Source organism: Lampetra planeri, chromosome 7 (assembly GCF_965212315.1).
Source record: "Lampetra planeri chromosome 7, kcLamPlan1.2.h2, whole genome shotgun sequence".
In the NCBI taxonomy this organism is placed as follows: domain Eukaryota; kingdom Metazoa; phylum Chordata; class Hyperoartia; order Petromyzontiformes; family Petromyzontidae; genus Lampetra; species Lampetra planeri.
Genome location: NC_136113.1, coordinates 1,878,520 through 1,899,449, shown reverse-complemented (window position 1 = coordinate 1,899,449; position 20,930 = coordinate 1,878,520). Strand labels below are relative to the sequence as shown.

General features: G+C 40.1%; 1 protein-coding gene across 1 annotated transcript; it reads right to left on the bottom strand.

Moving 5' to 3' along the window:
- Positions 1-1,282: 1,282 nt before the first annotated feature.
- Positions 1,283-20,479, bottom strand: LOC144719739 (inositol 1,4,5-triphosphate receptor associated 2-like). Its single transcript, XM_078595907.1, has 18 exons — positions 20,397-20,479; positions 18,349-18,548; positions 17,583-18,041; positions 16,729-16,839; positions 15,984-16,161; positions 15,557-15,627; positions 14,968-15,043; positions 14,006-14,164; positions 13,224-13,341; positions 12,564-12,614; positions 11,798-11,875; positions 10,631-10,687; positions 9,239-9,301; positions 8,964-9,028; positions 7,642-7,732; positions 4,821-5,010; positions 3,496-3,640; positions 1,283-2,339 (listed from the first exon to the last, which is right to left on the bottom strand). Exons 2-18 carry the CDS (start codon positions 18,503-18,505, stop codon positions 2,111-2,113), a joined length of 2,298 nt encoding a protein of 765 aa, XP_078452033.1. The 5' UTR covers positions 18,506-18,548; positions 20,397-20,479; the 3' UTR covers positions 1,283-2,110.
- Positions 20,480-20,930: the final 451 nt, after the last annotated feature.

Below are 20,930 nucleotides of genomic sequence, written 5' to 3'. Positions count from 1 at the left end.
CCTCAACCATTGATGCCTGGATCATACAAAGCGCAGAGCTAACGCCGCACGATACACGTTCTGAAGCAGTTTGCTATCATACAGCCAAAATCACCACTTATAAAGGTGTCTAGTGTCGGATCGCAGAAGTTACGCAGCGTTGAGCTTGGTTCGCACTCGGGATGGGAGACCACCTTGGATATCAGGTGTTGCAGACTTAGACTGCGAGGTGGCCACACGACAGCACAGCAATAGATTCTACCGCTATGGATTCCTTCCACACGCTACTCATTCACGGGAATGGCCAAAAATCCCAATGGCCAAACACTACCTGAAGAAGTTTTTACAAAGTCTATGGCACCTCTTCCATGGATCATTATCTTTCGCAGTTCCTCCAGCATGTCGGCCACTTCTAAAACATGCAACCATTATTCCACACTCCCACTCGTTTGCCACATATACGTTATTTTTACTGCACATTCCTGTTTTGAGTTTTTGCACCTCTTAAAATGAATTTCCTTTGTTGTTACTAAGACATACCCTCACATCCCCAGCGCTTCTCTATTAGCTGCCTGACAGTAAAGCTATTTGGCTGTAACCCCTCCCATCATTAAAACGACAATGATTTACTTTAAACACACACTTCTGCATGTCGCCTATCCAACAAAACTCCACTAAACCCCCCAAGCATGAGTGGCAGATTATTGTACTGCATTTTATGTGGATGTGTTGCATGTGAAGTGCTGATGAATGTGTACGACAAACAAACAGTTGGCATTCATATCACACAAAAAATATTTTTAAAAACTGAATTTTATATTGCTTTTCGATGTGCTTCAAAAGGAATACAACAGGCGAACCCCATCCTGATTGATTTGCTGTCTCATGTGGTATCGATGTTTTTTCCAAAATTGTAAACATTAATGGGGTAAAAGTCCCGTACGAAAACAGTATTGCCGACAATCAGCGAGACCGTTAATGACATGCCTCTTGAACTTTACCCGAGGCAGGGATCGGCACTGGGGTGGGCCTTGCTCCACCAAATGTCCCCCTTTGGCCCACCCAAGGTCACTCGTCTTAGCTGTATATCATTGTTATATGGTGGCCCACCACGTAACAGCACTACTGGCCACTCCCCCGGACCAAGAAGAGCTGGAGCCAGGATTGACCTTAGGTCAAAATTGTAAATGACCCTTCACCTCAATGAGATCACGTGGTAGCAAAGGTTATCATTTCATTGCAAGCATATATCGGAGGCCACACTGAAGCAATCACTTGCATCAATATTACATTTCAAGAAACATTGTTGCTTAAGAATTGCTTTATTTGTCAAATTGTAAATAACGACAAACACTTCTGTAAACGCGCTCTAGGTGTTATTTTTAAGAAGCTAAACAAACAGGTCAAACAAGTTCACCACTCTAGACATATACATACAAAAGCTTCAGTATAAAAGACATACTAAACAATTCAAATACAACTTTTATTTGCATTTAATATTCTAGTTTGGCCATATTAATCAGTTAAAAAGTGCTAACCTGTAACTGGACATTTGTATGCTCTAAGCATCATATAAATTCAGCAGGAGATAACTACAGCGACGATTGTTATGTTTTGAACAAGAAATAAAAGCACGGCACTGTGTATCTCTGAAAACCTCCACATCTGTGCGTGTATCTGTGTGTATCTCCAAGTCTCTGTATGTGCGCGTTTCTATGTCCGTGTGTATGTCCGTGTCTTTCTATGTATTTCCGTGTGTGTATTATATCCATGTCTCCCTGTGTCCATTTCCATGCGTGTGTATCTCTGACTCGATGCATGTGTACCCGTGTCTGTGAGCAGTAACGCCGTGTCTCCGTGTATATTTCCACGTCTCTGCGTGAATCTCAGCGTCTATATTCATCTCTGTGTGAGTCTCCACGGGACCATTTCTCAAGGTTGCTTGGGAAAGGTTTCATGGACTGTTTTCAAATTCACAATTTCTGTGACCACCATAACCTCCGTAGGCGATGCTATAGCCTTAGCAATAAACTATTCAAAGGTAAAATATGACAGTTCAGATTGTGAGTTGGTGAGGAGCAGTGAGGCTGTAAGGACTCTGCCAAAAGATTCTGAAGTTCAAGCGACCCCTCTAAATGGGTGGCCGACGCACATACTGGAAGTCTGTGTATGGCCATAGCAAAGTTTCTACACTGGCATAGACAGAGTCATGTTCAACAGTTGGCACAAATGTGTGTGGGAAGGTAGTGATGGCACCGATTAGCCCAAGTGTGGTGAGCATCAGTAAAAAGGCAGGTACGATTACTCTAAAGATTTTGTTACATGGCTTTACGTCACGGACACCATCGTGGATCTGTGGACTGCACACAAGCAAACGCGCACACACCCAATGGTTACACAACATCCTGTCAACCACGCAGTGTGGATTTACAGCTTTTTAGGTAAAGTACTTTCATTATGTTAAAGCCAATCCAACCAAATAAATATTATCGTGAAATATTATCGTAACTTCATAGTTCTACCATCATTGCAAGATTAATTTAAAAACCACAAAATACGTTGGCCTTTTTCCCAATTTATTCCAATTGAGTTGGACACAATTTCGCACCTCCGATTAGCACGGTTGGCTCCATACGGTGCGAAAGAAGTTCAACATACATACTGCACAAACTAACACTACCCATAGACCCAACACTGCACATCCGATTAGCACAGTTGGGTACATAGAGTGCAAAAGAAGTTCAACATACATACATTTCACGCGACAAGGAATCAATTTGGAACTCTCGCACAACAGTGTGGGTGCAGAAGAGGTTTTTAAACAGGATTTCTTCTTTAAAAAAAATCCTATTTATCCTTACACAAGAGGGTACCGTGTTCCTACACACTGTTACAAGAATTGTGTTTGTGGCAGGACAGCCAAACTTATGTTTTAAATCATTGAGATACAATTTTGGCAAATTAAGTGCAACACCAAATTTTTATGTTTTTTGTGCTGTTTCTATCGCCATGTCTCTCTTGAGCTGAGACCATTAAGATGCTACATGTGAGAACCCAGGTTTACTATCCGTGGCAGAAACCCGGATTTAAATCCAGCATCTCAATTATACCGTCTCAGTGCTCGGACCTCTGAGCAACCTGAAAATCTCAAGCCTAAACTTTTTAAGACAAAGTCTACGATTTAAAATTTGTCCAATAGATGGCATGCCACTACCATGAAGCCAAACATGGGTATGTCTTTCAGTAATACATCTGCATAAGTGTTTATTAAATACTGTAAAACGTTAATGCAAATGAAGGCACTAAATACGATGACATGTACAATGGATTGGGGGGCTATTGATAAATGAAATAAGCTTCATGTAGAAATAGGCTACTTAAACGCAATACCCAGTTCGAACAAAAAGGTTACATGGGTTGAAATTGATTAAATTACAGATGCTAAGACTGAGATTTTGACAGGTTACATTTACAGCCGAGGCTGTCTTCTTAGGTGCAGTGCATGCAGATATTTACCTGTGGAGCGGAGTTGAATATAGGGACATATTATCAAGTGTCACATTTAGCACGCTGGGTAACTCCATCACATCGCCACTGCTGCCACTGCAGCTTGTGAAGTTGCTGGAGATATCCACAAGGAATGTAGAGTGCTCTGATGTGTCTGAAAAGAACAGAATTATATTTGTTTAGAGACATTTAAATTGGGTGACACAAAAGTATGCTAGGATATTAAAATTGCAAGCTGCAGTACATTGTAAACAAAGCAAGCAATACAGTTTATTCTTAATATTAACTAATGTTATTGTACCTTGCATAGGTCTTAACATAAAATGACAAGTCATTGAAATTAATAAAAACTAAATTTGTCACCGACAGGAAATGAAGGTTTTGAAAATGTGAGCATCTAGTCTTCTTCTGGGCAATAGTACAACAAAATGTATTATGTTTCATTTTGTATTATTTTATTATTTCCCTTCTACGTGACTTTACCGAAAGAACCAAGAAGATGAATCCCTGCAGTCACGAAAGCTTTAAATCGAAATTTAATATTTGCAGATTTAGAATAAAACATTCGATAAATTTAAGTGAATGCTTACTGCAAACATCATTACTAGGTTGGCTGTGTTAGTAGGGCACACACGTGATACCCAGTGATGCTCCTGCCACTCTCGCCAGCACAACTGTCTTGCCAGCTCATTCTACATGTGTTACGGGAGTGACAGGATGCGTGAGAGGGCAGACTCCCGTCGCAAATTCGGCCCCCATATCGCTCTAGTTCACAGTGCCACTAACACCACCTGCTGTACAAAGAGGAATTAGGTTCAGATTTTACTGGTAGGAACCTCCTGGTTACACCAGCCCACAGGGGATTATTGTGTCCGTCCGTCATAAAGGGAGGGGCTGGGTGGAGAGGGTGGGGAGAGGCTGGGTGGGGAGGGTGGGGCTGGGTGGGGAGGGGCTGGGTGGGGAGGGTGGGGGGTGGGAGGGGAGGGGCTGGTCACCCCGTGGTGCCCTTATAAAACTCAACGTTTAACCGACTCACGCCGGCTTGTGCCCGCCCTCACAGTCGGCCATATTTGCGGAATACAACACGCCGCCGTTGAACCTGGCCATTGACCGAACAACCCAACGTTCCTACCAGCTCGCTCCGCAAGAATGTGTTCTTTGATTTCAATTTACACAAAAGGTGCTCATGACCAGGATCATGTATTATGGGATGTCACGGTAGTACGGATGTAAATTGTTTAAGGATACACATATCACGAGGCACACCAGACAGCTTTATCAATTCAAAATGGAAATGCTGAAAATACATAAAAATGCACGGTACACAGAGTTACCAGTCTCTTTTCCAGGATCACCATCGGTTTGGGTAGAAACTGCCTGTTCAGCCTGAGTGGTAGTAGCCTGCACCGCTTCGTCTTGGCACGCACTCTTACCCACCACGTCTGTGCCGGTCTCTGACAACCGTGCCTTCACATGAAGTCTATCAGCGTGGCTGTTAATCACATTATTCTCCAGCCGACAAATCTGTCACACACAAAAACCATGGGCACAATACGCATATAGCTCTCAAATGTGTTCTCAGATTGTATGGTGTGTTGCTCAGTGCGATGTCTGACTTTTGAGCTCCCGGCACATGGACCAAATCTGTCCGGTGATCTGTGTAGAAAACCTATATAGTACAATGGTCAGATCGTTAAGGCTACTGCATCTTTTCTGGATGGAGAAAACGTATTGGTATCCATGCATTGTTTTACCCATGGTGCAATTCATAATTACATGACACAATACATGGCCAATATTAAAATCATATAAAACGGATTCAAATTTGTAATGAAAAAAACCTACACTGCACCTTCTCTATAACACACTAATACACATGTTTTCTGGCAGTAAAGCAGTTAGTTCCAGTATAAGCTGGAACTAACTGTATAAGCTGACATTCAAATTCATTCTATCAACATTTTATCATCACGCAACATTTACCATGCATACAGTGTCATGTCCACAGCATCTCCGTGTCAAGTATTAATTGGGCAAGAGGTCACCAGAAAAATACTGAATATGTGCCACACCTATCACTTCCTTCCTTTTGCCAGATCCTACAAGTGTTAAATAGGCGACATTCTGCTTCCAAGTGTGCTGTTTGCCATATCCCACTTTCTGGTATGAGGCCTTTCCCTTGACTGTTGACCCTGGGTGCCTGCATAAGTGTCCCACCCAATGCAACCCCCACTTTCCGATTACTTCTAGAATAATAGGTTTTTTACCCTTTTATCTGGCAACAAAACTGATACGTTTTTACAAGCGATCATGCTTGCATTAACCACAATACCTGCGGTCAAAATGCAAACAAAAAACAGCACTCTGATAATGTATGCATTGTCCTGTTTTTTGTTTGCATTTTGACCGCCGGTATTGTGGTTAATGCAAGCATGATCCCTTGTAAAAAGGTGTCAGTTTTGTTGCCAGATAAAAGGGGTAAAAAACCTATTATCATATTTTGCTATTGGCAAAGGAGGTCTCATGATACTTCTAGAATGTCTTCTTGACATGTTCTATTCAGAACTTACAAGTTGTTCACCCTATCCTGTCATAAAATGTCTTAGCATCGTCAACATTCACATATACTTAAATGGCAGAATATTATTTTCTGACCAATGCAATATAACACATTTTTTGTTGCGGTGTTAATTACACCAACCTCTCTTGTGTAAGACTGAACACTTAATAGGTGCACGCTTATATATTTATTTCTGAGGGTTTATAGAGATACTAGTTCATAAAGCCTGTCTTCGCCAGGTGAAAGTTTTCAATAAATATAATTAATCTGACATAATTTGTTACAGTTTTTATCTCCGATCAGACACTAACCACTCCAAAAATGGTCTTTTTCCGCAAAAAAGCACAAAAATTGTTGACTTGATTCAACTGTTTATATTTAAAGATGTACCCATCGAAAACCGCTCAATTTAAAGATTCCTGTAGTTGTTTTATTAGAAAGGAGAAATATGTATGAACTTAATACTCTATGAGGGTAAACTTCTATCTTTTACAATTTTCGAACTATTCAGATTTTAACATCATACAAGTATAACCCGTAAAAACAAAGTTTTTCACTATAAATCCTTTATATGCGTGGAGGCTAGAGCCCTCTCGTCCTCTGGCTCGAGATGGCTGCCACCTATGGGTCAGATGATTGCATTGCACCATTAAGCAATTGGTAATTAAATATAATAGTTTTGTCCTAAAAAGTGTAAAATTTTGGGAAAAAAATATCACGAACATTAATTGTCACGCACAACGAGTCTGTGTGGAAAATGTCAGCTCGATTGGATCACGGGAAGTGGGTTAAAAAACGACCGAAAGATTTGCACGGTCCTAAGCAAGCAAGCGAACTTAATATAAAGGATTTAAAAATGTGTATTTTTTCATTAAACACCGCTTTAATCCTAAATATCTCAAAAACAAGAAAAGATAGGACAATAGTTCTAGCTTTAATTTATTTGCTGTTTAACGCTCTATCAAACGAAAAAAAATCTTAGATTTTTCACGGTTTCTAAGTGACGCGCACAAACACGTTTATAGGGCACTTAAAATTAAGATTTGGGGGTATTAAAATGAAAAATCTCAGATTGTCAGAGTTTTCTTGTTATTTGTGTCCTAAAAGCTACCTATGTACCAAATTTCAGCTTTCTTACTTGTCGGGAAGTACCCTAGAGGTTTTTGTGACAGATTAAGGTTTTATTTATATAGATAAAGGATGAGCGGAGGATTGGACAGCCTTGACCTCTCCACCCATAGCTCTCAGTCTAAATCTTACTCCCCAACTCAGTCAGTTTTCAAGCAATGCAAGTAGATTCACAAAGGCTCGCACAAGCTCTGTTTAGCCGGCACTACCACTAGCAGATGTTGATGTGCATACATAAATACATTGTTGAATAAACATCAGCAAAACAAGTGTGTTAATGATCAGGTCCATATGGGTCTTTCACCTCACTGCCCAATCGCCTAATTACTCCAGGCTCGACTGCCCTGTCCCCATCGCCTCATAGCTCCAGGTCCTATCACCAAGGCCACATTGCCCAGACTACTAATGTAGGCCTATCCATGGAAGAGGCAGTATCATCTTCAAATATATTACACATTGTTGCTTACCTTCTCAGCCTGTGTAATCTCCATGTCAATGGAATTGCACATCAGTATTGTTTGGGATAGGTCGGGGCTCTCACAATTGTTTTTAGTGTGCCTATAACATACAACACAGGATACATCACACAAACAGATGGACTGAATAAAAGCATAGGAGTTGAAGAGTTTCTCAAAATAAGCAGCCATTTGAGTCAAACATTTTGCGGCAGACGTTCATTCATAAGTAAAGCATATTTACTGCTACCCGAAAGAGAAAACAGTTATGCTTTTCAAATCAGTAAATTAATAGAAACCTTCAACAACTAATTTATTATACATCTGGACCCTGTGGGTATGATTTATCCGTGAGGAATACCTTACGGTTCCCCAAGACCCAAGATCAAGTTAAAACTGGCAGAGACAAAGTCATGAGCTGGGAGGAAAGTGACTCGTGAGACACTTTCTGCAAATCACATTCTGCTCAATTCTTGGGTACATTTAGCTTCCGTTCCACCTGAAGGAATTGTAGGATGCCATGTATGGTCCACGACCAGTAACCAGTCCCAAATCAGAAGTACAGCACAGGAATTAAGCTATCGTGTTGTCATGAGGAAAAGGTATTTTCTACATCAGTGTTCTTCACTTTTTTACACTTTTGCTAATAAGACATCAGTGAGGGCCACCACAGATTTGAAACCATTGGGGTTTGACAGCATGATGGGGCGTTTTCACATTTGTGTATTGTCGGGAGCCGCACGTCAGGGGCCGAACTAAAGGCCACCAGGCCCATGGGCCTTTCAATGAAGAACAATGATCTACATTGACACCTGGAGTTGATCAATCAGGTGCAAAACTGAATGACACACAAGTAGGAGTGTATGTAAGTGTGCGTCGAATAGTAATAATGATTAGCATTTTTGTTTTGCCATTCCACAATGTGTGGACTGGTTCCACAAAGTGAGGAATTGTTCACAGACACAGTGCAGTTGTGCTGCTCATATATTCAGACACACACATGAGTCTGTACGAACTGGCATTTCTTAGCAACACAAGTAATATACTAGCAATTGAGAGATGTGTGATATCTTTAAAAAAAATAATTACTGTGAAATATTAATGGCCATGATTTGGTGGTTGCTTCATATCTCCTAAAATAGTCAATAAATTAAAATCGTTGCAAAAACCATTAGCTAATAATCTCGACACTGAACCTTATTTTCTCAATAAGCCAGTACGATCCATTATTTTACATGTATTTAACTGGACTGGCCAAAAGCAGGATCAGCATTGGTGTTAATGTGACGCTGATCTACTTAGAACGGACAAAGAGATGACAGCAGTGTACTTACATCGCTAACTTCTCCTGCAAATCCAGGTTCTGTGCCTCAAGGCAGCTTTTACCAGCACGCAGACTCTACAGTGACAGACACATCCAGACACACAATCACAACCCTCATAGAGTGATGGATGAATGAAACACAATGTAATTTAATCACATGTTGCTTCAAAAATAGACACTCATATGGTGCTGCGTTTTCATTAGTCGAATGGGTGTGAGGCATTGTGTGTGGTGCTGTGTCTTGTAGAAAGTTGCATTGAATTAGTTAGAACAGGCACGGCTTACCTCAATGATGCAGTTGTATTCACTCACTGTTTCCACCATTTCCTTCAGGTGGTTGCTTCTTTGCTGAAAGTACATTTTTGCAAAACAACTTATTCAGCACGACGTATTGCCACGGTAAATTACATTTTACTAAATAACGACAGACTTTCCACATGTGAACAAAAAATCGTAAGAACTGTATGGATTAGGACTGTCAATAATCTGTCGATAACGACCAAATAACCTCGCTAAAATAATCCTCCTTAATAATGTAGCACATTGAAGGCAAGCATGGGATGAACACGTACATATATGTGAACCTCCTAAGGCCAAAGGGCTGAACTATTAGATTGCAGTACAGCACATGGTGCTTAAATCCATTGTGCAAACCCTTTGAGTACTTAGGATTTCTCCCATATGCAGAATGCGTTGAATGCTTTCCAACTAAGGTTAAAGCATTAATGCGTGAGCCCTCCCTGTCTGTCTAAAATGGGGAGGGGGGGGGGACAATAATGAATGTATCCTGTCAAAATTATCGAAGGGATGGTCAAATCTTGGAAGACAAAAATACAAGCACTTTTAAGGATTCACCGATTCACCTTTGGTATTTGTGCCATAATGGCAGAAGCTCACACCTCCCCTTTCCCATGATGTCATCATTACACGTGACGTAATCATGACATCACAAGTCAGGCACAATGTGACATCTCGTTGTGCAGCTCAAAATGTAAAGTTATTATCAATAACCGGGGATTAAAACTCTGGTCGCTCTGTTCATAGCACTGTGCATTAGTCACTTCAGCACCACCCCACCATGGTATAGATACAGCGTGGTCCATAAGTCTGGAATCATAGGGAAAAATAACTAATTCATATGTTTTTGTTTCTGCAGGCCCAAGATGTCTCCAAGTAAGGAAGAACGAGTCCAGATAATTATATTCATAGGAAACCGGAGTCCGAGGGAAGTCGCTGTTGAATTTAACAGACTGCATCCAGACCGTGAGCCAATAACACAGAGTTGTGTGAGCAAACTTGTTACAAAGTTTAGGGGAACGGGATCCATACAAGGTAAAACCACGCAGTGGACCTTCGAGGAGATCCACCGACGATGACCACAGCCACAGTGCATTATTCACGCATATAACCATTACCCCTGATACTATTTACCGTGTGCTTGCTGCCTGTGCATCTCGTCTGGAGTTGTGTATTGGGAACAATGGTCGACACATTGAGCACGTTCTGTTAATAAAAGCGTTATTATTGCCTTTTTTGTATTATTTTTCCTATGATTCCACACTTATGGGACACCCTGTAGTGTAACAAAGTCAAAGAGCCATGAGTTTAGTCAGAGATAAAACGACTCCATACAAACCGATTTAAATGGTGTGTTGTGAATAAAAGTGTAAAATTTACCTCAAATACAAGGTTGTTTTTCTCAGCAGCGACTGCTTCCAACTCTTGAAGCTGTTTCTGTGAATGACAAAGGTATTATTTCATAGTAAATTTGTGTAGAAGTGACCTTGCCAAGCAGAGCATGGTAAATAAAATAATTTATATATATAAAAAATATATGCATTGCTTGCAACAAGACTGCTCCACTGGTTTTAGCAACCATCAACAATTACTGTTCATAAAAACAAAAGCAAAAATACGGAAATACTTGATTTGAAGCTTTCGTGACTGCAGCAATCCATACTCTTTGGTTCTTTCAGTAAAGTCACGAAGGTAGAAAAATAAAATAAATCACGACTTCCGTGCCCTCGTCGAGGAGGCCGCTCTCCGATCTTACAGTTACATGCTAATTTCTCACATTAACATCACTAGCCCCGGCCACTTCTTTATGACCCTTGGGCTACACTCATTTTAAACCTTCAGCAGCAGACCATGCTTTCCCACCTGATGACGGATGCTTGTGTTGCGCCCGAAACGTCGTGATTTATTTAATTTTATACCTACGTGACTTTACCGAAAGAACCAAAGAGTATGTAAATACTGTAACATTTAATACATAATTACAACTCAAGACTAGTTTTATAAACTCATCTCTCTACATCACACCATGAAAACTGTGATTCTTTGACAACCTCTGCTAAAATCCGTAGCTCGTTACCCTCCTATGTATTCCTACCATATTAACAACTGCAGGCAATAACAGGGAGTTATCCAACACAAAGCAAAACAAGTTGGCTACATATGAAAATAACAGGGAGTTATCCAACACAAAGCAAAACAAGTTGGCTACATATGAAAATAACAGGGAATTATCCAACACAAAGCAAAACAAGTTGACTACATATGCGATCACTTCAGATGCTGAAAAAGAGTATTGTCGTGTTGAGTGGCCTTTTCAGAATGTGGTTCTAAAGACATTATTCTAGCGGAGTTTCGGGTCATTTATATAAAGCCCATGGCAACTTTGAATTGGGTATACATTAATGTCATTAAAAGTAAATGCCTGAATCTCCATGAAATTTACACGTTTAAAAAATAAACAGTGCAGGTATTTCTTATGAAAGTGAGCATTACAGTATTTGAACGGCTTAGTGTTTATCTAACAATTTAATATATGATTTTACTTACTTTGATATCTTCCATTGTTATTCCAGACTCAATTTCTTGTTTACAGAGAAAGTCATTTTCTGATCTTAGCTTCATGACCTAGTGAGGAATATAAAAACTGAAAATTAAACATTTCAAGGAATATATACTGGGAAAAAAATACATTATTTGGAAAGGTAGCTGATTAGTAGTTCAGGCACTTCGCACAAAGCCAGCTCCTCTGAGATTGTAGAGTAATTCTGTAAAGTATGTTGGCAGGTGGCCACTGAGATCCTGAGATCGAATACAGGCAGCCACTGGTGACTCAACTGGATTATCCAGTGTATCAAGTTGATGTTAACATGGTAACTAATGACTTCCAAAAAAATAATTAAATGTCGTTTTTCCAGTTAATTTGGCAACTTTCCAGCTTTGAGAAGCATTACAAAAGTTCATTTGTAATGCAAGAATGTCTCAAGAGCAGTTTGAGTAGGACGGTTCAGCACCCAGAAAATGGGTAAATAAAACACGAAAATAATCTTAACCAGTGCAAACCGTAGGGGTTTATATTTTCCAAGGACGACATTTAAAAATAAACACATAGGCTTTAAAATAATATTTTAAAACTGCAAATATTATTGCCAATGTATTATAATTCATCGTTTGACAGCAGGATAGGTGGTGAATGGCACAAGATAAACAAATTCAAGTTAATAATAGTGATTGGCGTACGGTATTAAACCCATTAAAAAGACACCCACAGGATCAGTAGAAGACAACCACAGAAATTGTGGTCAATGTACGTAACCTCATCCTGAAGAGTAGTCATGTTGATAGTTAGCTGCAGGTTGTCTTTCTTCTGCAAAAGAGGAGTCAAGTTGAGAAACAGAATGAACACTGAAGGAACATTAAAAATCAATATTTGTTTTTGTTAATCACAGTAGTCGTGTATATAAATACAAGTATATGCAGAACTTTTACGCACATGCTACAATTCGCGAACACGCATAAATAAATACACTCAGACGCCGGAGCATAGACTGCCGTCACAAGTGATGTTAGCAAGCACATACTGTACAAAATAGAGTGATGTGGACAACACCATTCATACTCGAGGCCCAGACCACTTGCCAATGGTGTTTTAATCCAGGGCTAATTATGAAACTCAAGCAACGAAGGGCGAAGCATAAAGTCTAGTGAGGGAGTGAGCAAATTAGTAACTATAAACTCAGAAGGGAGGAAGAGGTTGCACCAAAGATTAGAAAAAATACCACAACAATTCAAGAATAGCGATCCAAATTATTATCAGATATAAAATAGGACCAGATGCCAATATTTACCGTGTCATTTGATTACAATGAGTGCCAAAATAAATGTAATTACATTATATTGTAACGGCCTTAGGAGATAACAGTGTGACAACAAAAATCGTGAGAACGCACAAGAGAGAGTGAAGCCCTGTGCTTACAAGTTGCTTGTTCAGGACGTTGGTATGGGCATGCTCCTCCTCCGCCTTAGCCAAGGCACGCTTTAGCTCCTCGATTTCATCTTTGAGTGACTTGTCTCGTTGCAACAGCACCTGTGAACTGGAAGCATAGTAGCCATGCAAACCCACATATAGAAGCGGTGGTGCACGTCACGACCCCAGTTTGATTTCAGGCCATGGCCACTATCAGTGGCGAGTGACATCTGTAAGAGTCCTGCTCTCCTTCCGCGCCCACCCCCACTACTAAGGCGATTGTGGTGAGGTCAACTACATGTCTGGCCGCCATTGCCTTCCCGTTGCTTATGCTGATACACGATACCATGCATTCTATTTAAGTAGTTGACCCAAGGAAGGTTACAGGCCAGACTGTGTCCAAATAATAATTTATATTCTTGTAGTGCGCACAACCAACTATCTAACGTGGATCACTGCAGCAGTTTTGTTGTAGCATTGCAGTAGCCAAAATGTCACCACTTTCCATTCTTATACATACACACACACTTACATCCTGTGTTATAGATATAAATAGTTTTCAACCAAATTTTAGTTGAATTGTAATACATTCAATATGTTCCTTGTGATGAAAAAAATCAGTTTCAGGCTCCTTTATGCTGGCTGACACTGCCTTTTTTTTTATCACATTAAATAACTGCATATATGCACACAATTACACAAAGCCATTGAAAAATGTACGAACCACCAACATACCTAAGGTCACAAAATAATGCTGCTGTGGGTTATTTTGAAGTATTTAAAACACGCACCTGCGTAGCTGCATGCTGAGGGTGTCTATCTGTTCAACAAGCTTCGCATTGAGATCATCAGCCATTTCCCGCGAGCACTTCAACTTCATATTATCTTCCAAAAGCCGCATGTGGGTGTGCTGAAGGTCCGCTATGCAGCTGATCAGATCTGATGTCTCTCTGTCACGCATGAATAAAAACGCAGAGCTTCATCAACTTCAACTTGAAATTACATACTGCTTTGCCCACAGGTCTTGTTTACCACCACCACCTCCTCCTCCATATTCCACTGGTCTGGCTTAAAGCAGAATCAGAGCTGTAAATGTGAGCTATTAATTATGATTGTACTCTTTGAATTTGTATGCTGTCAAAAATCAGTCTTTTACTCCAGTTGACGATTTAACTATCCCTGAAACGAAATGACTTGATCCCAGCTGCCTGGGTTTGTACAGTTTCATTTCTCCCAAAACAAATAGCACTCCTAATGAGCAGAACATTTCACTCAGTAAGAGTAATAATACACACAAACGGTGGTTTATAAACAAATGGCAGATAAAGATGCTGATAATCAACAGAGAACACCACATGATTAATTATTGCTATTAAAACAGCACACGGCCAATTCAAATTGAATCTCATGGGCAGCTCAATATGTTTTGTGTAAAAAAAAAGAGAATCAGAATTATACTGTGTGGAGTTTTGACTTGCTTCGACTAGCACTATGCAATTGTACAACAGAGTATAACCCAATATATTATACTGCGGTCTGTTGCTGATGACTAGCTTGTGAGCATTAAACATGCTGGGACATATTTCCGCATGGGTGGCCACCCCAGCGTTCAAATCAAGGATATCTGCAGCACTGCCACAGCGTCCGTCATGTGCATTAAATCTCTGAGCCAATCAGTCATCAGATTCATGTGTGTTTTTATGAAATCATATTTTGCCTGCCATTCAATCTCAAGCACTGCAGTCTCACTTACAAATCCATGCGGGAAATATCCCCACCCAGAGCCTCTAGACTTCCCACCGTTATACTCAGCATGCTGGCTTTCTGGCCTGCAAAGAAAAAACGTGTCATATTTGTGCCTCTCACAAAAAATACGTAACATTTTTTGTTCTCACAATCATGTATTGAAGATCACGAAATGGAATTACACATACACAAACCTGAGATGATAAAGACCTATTTACAGTGTTTAAAAACATACACATAGTATTGCATCCAGCTGGGAGGTGTGTGGGCAGAATGCTTGATTCAAATATCATAAAATCGCAAAATAATCATGTCAGGGGTTGACTTGGCCCATCATTCCTTCAGGGTAGATAAATTATCCAGAGTAGATAAACTATGCACCGCTGTGTAGGAAGTCAACAGCATAATCCTTTAGAGATACTGGCCCCACCACAGAAATGTGGAATTTACATTGGTAGCTCAGTGATGCCAATGAACATCAGCACTTTGAGTAGGAAGCCACTTTGAATCATGTTAGACATATTTTTATGTAATCTGCATATAAAAAATATGGTTATTATAGATATCATAACTCCAAAGACTGGACCTTCACTTACTGGGCTCAGCCAAGACAGATTCTGGGACATCCACAGGTTTCAGCTCATCCTGCGTCTCCACATCATCCGCTCTGTAACAGAGATGTTTGAAAGACTAAATTAACTTCCAAATTCCACATATGTGTGCACTCACAATGTAAAAATATTGTTGTTTCATCATTCTTACAAAGCTATTAATAACAATACTTGTTAACTCTTGTATTTTTTATGGCTTTCATTGTTCATAATTATTACTTATGCAAACAACTTCAAGTGTTGCCTTCCGAGCAAGGCTGCATTTCTTTTCTAAAGCTTTTGCCACACAATACTGTGGGCATCAAGAGTTTGGACAAGTAAAACCTCACCACCTATATTTGCTAAGAGTACGAGTTTTTTTCAATTGTGAAAACATTTTACTGTTCCATGTGTTAAGACAAAAAAATCGTACTTTTTGCGACAGTGTTCAATCCACTCGCACATTATCGCCTGATAGGTGTCCATGTCAATGGATAGGTCTCTTCTCTCCGGGTCAAGCATGGTGTGGAGCTCTTGCAGCCCACTGTCCTCTGAACCACAGCTTATTGTGAGCTGCACAAACTCAATTATTTTTGCCACCGAAACATGACCTAATGGAACATTGCAGGGAAAATAATACGATAGTTATATGTCATGGAATCGTCGAGAGCACATGCAACAAAGCATAGCATGTCCACTTATTCACACAAGTCAAGTAACTTTAATCATTTTTTTTATATTCTACATTCTTTCATTTGTCTGTCTGAAATGCCTGACTCGCATTTCTTCTCTTAAATCTACATTCCATCCGTCTTCTTCATATGCATTCCCTCCTTCTGTCTTCTCCTATATTCTTCATAGAGTATTTCTCTCCTGGACACTTACATTAATTTTCCCCTTCGGCTTAAATGTTCTCTTTCAGTATTACCCGCCCCGACTGGACATCTGTGACAAAGAGCTTTATAGCTCTTCGAATTCCTCCAGTATAAATAAATATTCTCCTTCTGATTGAGACAACACTGATAAAGTATCATTTCAGTCATCCTTAGAATGAAACATAGTATTTCTGCATTGTGATTTCAGTGCAAGCTCCAACACCACAGGACCGACACAACCAATCTAACATGATTCTATAACACTGTTAAATATCCACCAACAGAACTACACTTGCGTCATACCAGTACTCTCTGTGTCACAAGTCTTGAAGATGGTATTCAAGAGATTCTCCTCCGAAATGAAGCCAATTTCACTTGAGAGCACACTAACTTCAGACGATCCATCCAAACTCTCTGCAAACACAAACAAAAAACCACCAGTGTTATCATTAAAATGAACTTTATAATAGGTATTACACTGTGAATATAATAGACGGGCTAATGTTGCACAACGATCCATTCAATTAAAAGAGAAATTGGATATTGACTGACATGTATGGGGGACGAAATTTTATGTGATGCTTTGAAACCACTGGGACATTTAAATACACTTGACATGAAGTTTCCCATTAGTTTTTCAAATATATACTATTGTTTAAAATGTAAAGAATGTAAACATGGAAAATATGTATCAATTTAAGACTACATAATGGAAACATGGGAAGTCAACGCACAACAGCCACTGTGTATGGTATCAGGAGTAATACGTCCACTGTTCAATAAACTCTCAAGGAAGCCCATGCTGCAAATGAGTGATACTATATTGAGAAAACAATCCTTTCTGAAATAACTTAGTGATTTTTTTAGTTTGCTTCATATAAACATTTGAACATGCTTTGTTTGAACACTGAGGAAAGTTTTCATGATAGGTACACACCAACACGCAACCCTATATATACATACAGTATTAAACACATTAAAGCGACTGAACTAACAGTGATATAAGCATTGAATATACAGTCCATTATAATATAAATATTTAACAATGCCTTAAAACAAATGTTTGTAATTAAGTGGCAATAAAACAATAAATTGCGGAAAAAAAATATCCACAAGTTGTGGTATGTGACTTGCATAAAACAGGCTGTAAATCTGACCTGATTTGGCAGGATTTTCAGAAGAAAAATACGAACCATCGAGGCTGACAACTGGGCTGCAGGCCTCCACCAGATGCTCTGGCTCAGGCCTCAGCATTCCCTCACAAAGACTACGCACCGTCGACGACTTTACTGAGTGCGAGAGCTGGCACACAGCGGGCCTGTCAACAGCTGCCGTGTCCTTGTCTTCTTCTTCCACTACTGGTGTAGAACAACCTTGCCTTTTTGGTAGCTGTACCATTTTGCTGTCCATGACGTGCATTGCACCATCAATTCGCCTGGAACTGGTGTTTGTCTCCACCGGGACATTTGGACTGGAGAAGACTATGAGGTCGCCTGTTGGATGTGACTCATCATTCCTGTGATAACGTTGGTAATTATGGCGTTGGGTGTAATTTGGACTGATGACCGGTGTGCCCTGCATTCTCAGCAGAGACTCCAGGTTTCGCCGTACACTGCCTGGAATACAAAAAGTGCAGTAACCGTGAGCACAATTATAATGAAAATAAACCCATGGAGCTTCTTACAGTTGTGGATGTTATAAATGCACTAAACACAAAATACAATCTTACACTATGGCCAAGAGCTGGCCACGAATTTGGTTCTAAAAGAAGAAACTTTACAATGACAATTTAAGTGCCAAAAATAACTGGGAACAAGATTCCTGTCTGACAAGAAAACTCTATGAAACAAACCAAAATAAAATGTACATTTTCATTAGTTTTGATAAACCGTATAAGATATCTGCATATGTGAATACAAATACCTCCTTGGCATTCATAGTTGCGAGACTGGTACTTGGGGATGTGTGTGATGGGATTGCTTCCATGCTCTCGCAAGTTGATGGTGTTAATCTTCCGGCGGATGCTCTCCACTGGATTGTGTCTCTTGGCAATTTTACTTTCTTTTGACAAACCAGACATGTTTGCCGATTTAGAAACTGCTCATAAAGGGTCCATTAGACACCTGGAATAACATACATTTCACAAATGGTAAATTCACAATTCATCACAACAGTTACCATGGCTCCTGCAAACTTGAATACACACAAAAATAAAATATCGTTCGTTCAAAAGTACTCTATTTTCAAGACCCGAAACACGTTTGCCAATAATTTTCATTAGAGACCCACACACAATCAGGGTGTGTGTGTCCCTTTTTAAGGGACCATTCATGTGGCAACATTTCCAGTGGTGCGTTGTTTAGCTATGCGTTTGCGTTACTGCCTGTACGGACCATTACCATGGGCAGACAGATGAACGAAAATTAGGACAAATACATATAATGTGAATATGAAGCAAAGAAAACGGTGATATTGCATTGGCAGCGTGCATAAGTAACAAACATTTCACACATTCGTCAATAACACTGCCCAAACAAGGACATGTTATATAGGAATTGTTGTACAATTGTTGAGCAGCGTATGAGAGGCAGCTTAATCCTGCACAACGCTTTGTACCATCATTCGCTGTGGACAAAAACACAACAGATAAGCAACGTGACTCCTTCAAATATCTGTCACGCACGTTAAGAGCTGAGCTCACGTCTAACTTACACAAACACACAGCCAGTCACACAATCGAGGTTACTTCTGGTGGCATCTCCAACCCCAAAATGGGCCATGAACAACATCGTGAGGTGGGCCCTCTAACGAAGCGCACACACCACACCAACTTAAGGCGTTAAGTGTACATATACCCGGGCCTATAGACACCGCAAACACTTAGGTGTGTACAGGTTCAAGTTCATTTATTAGGTAGAGCCCTGTGAACCATTCGGCTCTTGAATTGGGTGCAACCGCAACAAAAAAGACATGAACAAGAAAACATCTTAACGTGACTATGTGACTAAGTGCAAACAGAAGATCCAAGACAGCAAAATATTGCAGAAAAAGCACCGTACACCAACGCTGTGTGTAAAAATCCCAGTGGGATGCAAGTCAAACAACAACAACCACAAGAAAACTTAGATTAAGGCCATCAGTCTAACTCTGTACTACAACAAACAAACATGGCCAAACCAAAAAAACTTTTCGAAATCACCAAAATAAAGCCATGAAAGCAGTGAAACAGTGATCATAGAAACTGTGACGGAATTTTCACAATAAATGACATAAACAACATGTACAGTACTACCAAAACCCTGCACTTAGGTCTACAAGCTACAGTACACAACCAGCTCTATCCACAGCTAGATACGTCTCCAATGCCGATATCTTTATCACAACATACATATACGGAATGCGTTTCATTGTTTTACGGTCATTTAAAGTGTCAGCCCGCAGTGTTTGCATCGTTTCAAAAGCCCTAAGCCTGCAACACAACAGTCTTGTGTGGGCACGGCCACCAATACTTCCCGTTGTACTCTACCGTCTATGCTCCCACGACGACTGCTCCCCGCTACTGCCACTAAACAAGCACGGAGTGAGCCAGGAGTGGTGAAGTATGGTCAACTGAGGGCCCACGAGCAACAAGCAACGTGGGCACGGCTTGCTTGGAGAGTTGGGCCTCATCCAGCAGTCGAGAATTGACGATCATTTGGTTGGCAATGCTCATGCATAAGCAGCTTTGGGTGAAGTTTACTACACGTTTTATGTATATACAAGGTGGTTAAACGGTCTAAATCGTTACAGTTATATAAAGCTCACGAACAAGGGATTGTTTACTGAGCTAATGGAGTTTTTGATGTCAACGGGTGGTGTAGCAGTCACCACGGCACAATTCACGTTAATATCCACCGCTCCAGGGTTTAACACGAAATAAAATACCTCCTTAAACACACAGAAACATACATTTACAACGACGATTACTTTACCTGCAACGTTTCTCTGACCGCAAAACTCCCGCGAAACGCGCGGCCAATGATCGGGCCACACTACGCCACGGCGAAGCCCCGCCCATAACTCGAGTCATCATCATCCATCATCTGCCATCATCATAATCATCCATCATCATCTTCCATCATCATCCATCATCATAATCATTGATCATCATTGATCATCATTCATCATCATAATTATCTTCCATCATCATCATTGATCATCACCTTCCATGATCATAATCATTGATTATAATCATTGATCATCATTCATCATTATCATCATCTTCCATCATCATACTCATTGATCATCATTATTGATCATCGTCCATCATCATTCAACATCATAATTATCTTCAATCATCATCATTGATCATCATCTTCCATCATCGATCATCATAGATCATCATTCATCATCCATCATCATCCATCATCATCCATCATTATCCATCATCATTCGTCATCATAATCATTGATCATCATCGATCATCATCGATCATCCATCATCATCGATCATCCATCATTATCCAT